The 2947-nt window shown below is 38.5% G+C and overlaps 1 protein-coding gene across 1 annotated transcript; it reads right to left on the bottom strand.

The window, feature by feature from the left end:
* Window positions 1–867: 867 nt before the first annotated feature.
* LOC129514882 (olfactory receptor 4P4-like) lies at window positions 868–1797 on the bottom strand. The gene has a single exon (XM_055333575.1). The coding sequence runs from the start codon at window positions 1795–1797 to the stop codon at window positions 868–870; it is 930 nt and encodes a 309-aa protein (XP_055189550.1).
* Window positions 1798–2947: the final 1150 nt, after the last annotated feature.

Here is a 2947-nt window from a genome sequence, read left to right on the forward strand (position 1 = left end):
TGAATAGTAACAAAAGGACAGGGCAGAAATCAGAAGTACTTTGGATCTGTTAGATTTGCAAAATTTTCCTGAACAAGAAAACATTAGGAGTGTGAATTACACATAAGACATGGACCCTCAAACATGGGAGTGAATCCTAATTAGAAGAGATTGCTGAAATACAGCCATAATGCTGATAGATTCTAGAGTGTGTTTGTAGATGGACCCAGTGTAGTTGACTGAAAGCACCAAGCAAAGGGACACATGAGAGGAAAGGCAGGGAAAGAGGGAAATACATAATTTGACTTTACAATGTGCCTTATTCTGTGTTAAAACTTCACGTGTGTTAGTCCAAGTGATATTATATCTTCATGAAGTATAACATTACCCCATTTCATAGACACTCAAACAACTAAATCAAATTTCCAAGACCCAGAGATAAAAGCTTACAGAGTCAGTGTGTCACCCAGCTCTCTCTGAACCCAAAGCCTGTCATTGTAACAGTGCAATGACCTCTGATATTAGCAAGTTAGATCCAAACCATTTGGGGGGACTTATAAGATAAACAAGTGAGAAGGTTGGATTTTATTCCAAGAATAGTAGGGTTCCATATATAGTTTTTGGAGATAGCAGTGATTTGATCAGAGAAGTGCTGGAGAAGGGCATTTCTTGATTACCTCAAATTGAAGTGCTCACACTTGGAATTAATCGAACCCTATAAAGTGGAGATAATGAGCTGAATTACAATGACTGGCTTCTTTAGCTCTTAACAACTTCAGAGGTCATTCAGTTAAGTTCCCCAAAGAAAGCCTATATGCTTTCTATAACATCACAAATGATAAATGCTCTTCAGACACAGAACTGAAAGCACAATGAAAATCACTTTATTTACTTGAATTCTGAATGTGCCACTTTAGACCACACCTTCTGCATGGCGATTTTCATCTCCAGGTTTCTTAAGGTATAGATGAGAGGATTCAGCATGGGAGCAATCACAGTGTAAAACACAGAGATTTCCTTATCCTTGTTTTCACTCCCTGCAGGTAGAACATAAGTATAGATACAAGGCACAAAGAATAAAATGACCACCATTACATGAGAGCTGCAGGTGGAGAGAGCTTTGCGTCTCCCTACAGAGGAGTGGGTCCTAAGATTATATAATATGAGAATGTAAGAAGCCACCAGGACAAGAAAAATGACAACCACCACCATTCCTGAGTTTGCAATCACTAAGATACTAACAACACGAATATCTCTGCACACCAGTTTCAAAAGAGGCTTCACATCACATATGTAATGATCTATCTGATTAGGACCACAGAAAGGTAAATTGAGTACCATGAGCAATAGAGCAACAGAGTGCCAAAACCCCACACCCCAGGCCATGAAAATCAACAGGTTACACCTCCGCCGGTTCATGATGACCATGTAATGCAGGGGCTTGACAATGGCAACATAGCGGTCTAAAGCCATGGACACCAAGATGAATATCTCCACACCTGCCAGCAAGTGGGCAGTGAAGAGCTGGGTCATACAGTTGTTATAGGAAATGTTTTTTCTTGCTGCACCTAAGTCCCTGATTAGCCTGGGGACCACAGTGGAGGTGTAGCAGAGGTCCATGAGGGAAAGGTGGCAGAGAAAGTAGTACATCGGATGTTCAATTAGATGGCTGCAGGTGATCGTGAGTAAGATAATGAAGTTTCCCATTAAGACAGCCAGGTAGCAGAGCAGGAACAAGAAAAAGAACAGTAGTTCTAGTTGCTTATTTCCCCATAGCCCCATGAAAACAAATTCTGTGACATTGTTCTGATTTTCCATGAGGTTGAGGTGATTCCAGAGACACAATAGAAACTTAGTTCACCTGAAATGATAAAGAATATATGACATTTTTAGTAATCCTTTTTAAATTTTTGGAGTTTTTTTAAGATTTTATTTATTCATTAGAGAGAGAGAGAGAGGCAGAGACATAGGCTGAGAGAGAAGCAGGCTCCATTCAGGGAGCCCGATGCAGGACTGGATCCTCAGGACCATGCCCTGAGCCAAAGGCTCAACCGCTGAGCCACCCAGGCGTCCCTTTGGAGTATTTTTGCACCAAAAAAATATGCATGTTGCAGAGAAATTATTGCGCTCAGTCTTTTAAATTGTTTTGGCTTAAGGCTATTATCACATTTCAAATGATGTTTAATGACAGCATACTTTATGGGGAGAACTTTCATACACATTTTGCATGCACTTAACTCACTATAACCAAAGAGTTACTATTCTGATACTCATTTTTCATATGAATAAACAAAAACAGGTGGGTTCAGATAACAATACGTATTCATTCAGATATTAAGCAGTTACCTAAGATATGAACCAGTATCTGATGCAGAGTTCTATTCTCTTTAGAGCTATGCTACATTAGCCACTGACCAAATGGACTTCTACCTGTTTTCTACCTCCTTAAAAGATACATTTTTTTCCATCTCTGCCATTAATGGAGAAAACATACTGCTGAATAGCAGCAATTAACACTCAAAAGACTATAAGCAATTCTCTCTCCTATATGCTATTTCTAATAATTTATGAAGTCACAGTCTCACGCCACATTCCATACACAGTAGAACTAAATATTTATTCTTGAAATGAAAGCAAAATCAAGATTCTTAATCATAGCAGATAAATAACCTGAATTAGTTGATAATAAATTTGGTGACTCTTCTTCTTGGCAGTTTGGTCAGGATTCAGAGCATGGAGAGGCAGGAAATGGAATGGGAGGCATAACCTGGGTATCTGAATACAGGAATACAGGTTATTATTATATAAAACTTTTCTATTTTCCCGAATAATTCTAAAGACACATTTTAGAGGTTGCTGTTTAAAATGTTAGAAACATTGTGGTAAGGTAGTTGTTTTTTGTTGGCATATTGAAGAACCCAAGGTGATTAGAGAGTGTCTGGTGTATTTTTTAAAAGATTTTATTTAT

This window comes from Nyctereutes procyonoides, unplaced genomic scaffold (assembly GCF_905146905.1).
Source record: "Nyctereutes procyonoides isolate TBG_1078 unplaced genomic scaffold, NYPRO_anot_genome, whole genome shotgun sequence".
NCBI lineage: Eukaryota > Metazoa > Chordata > Mammalia > Carnivora > Canidae > Nyctereutes > Nyctereutes procyonoides.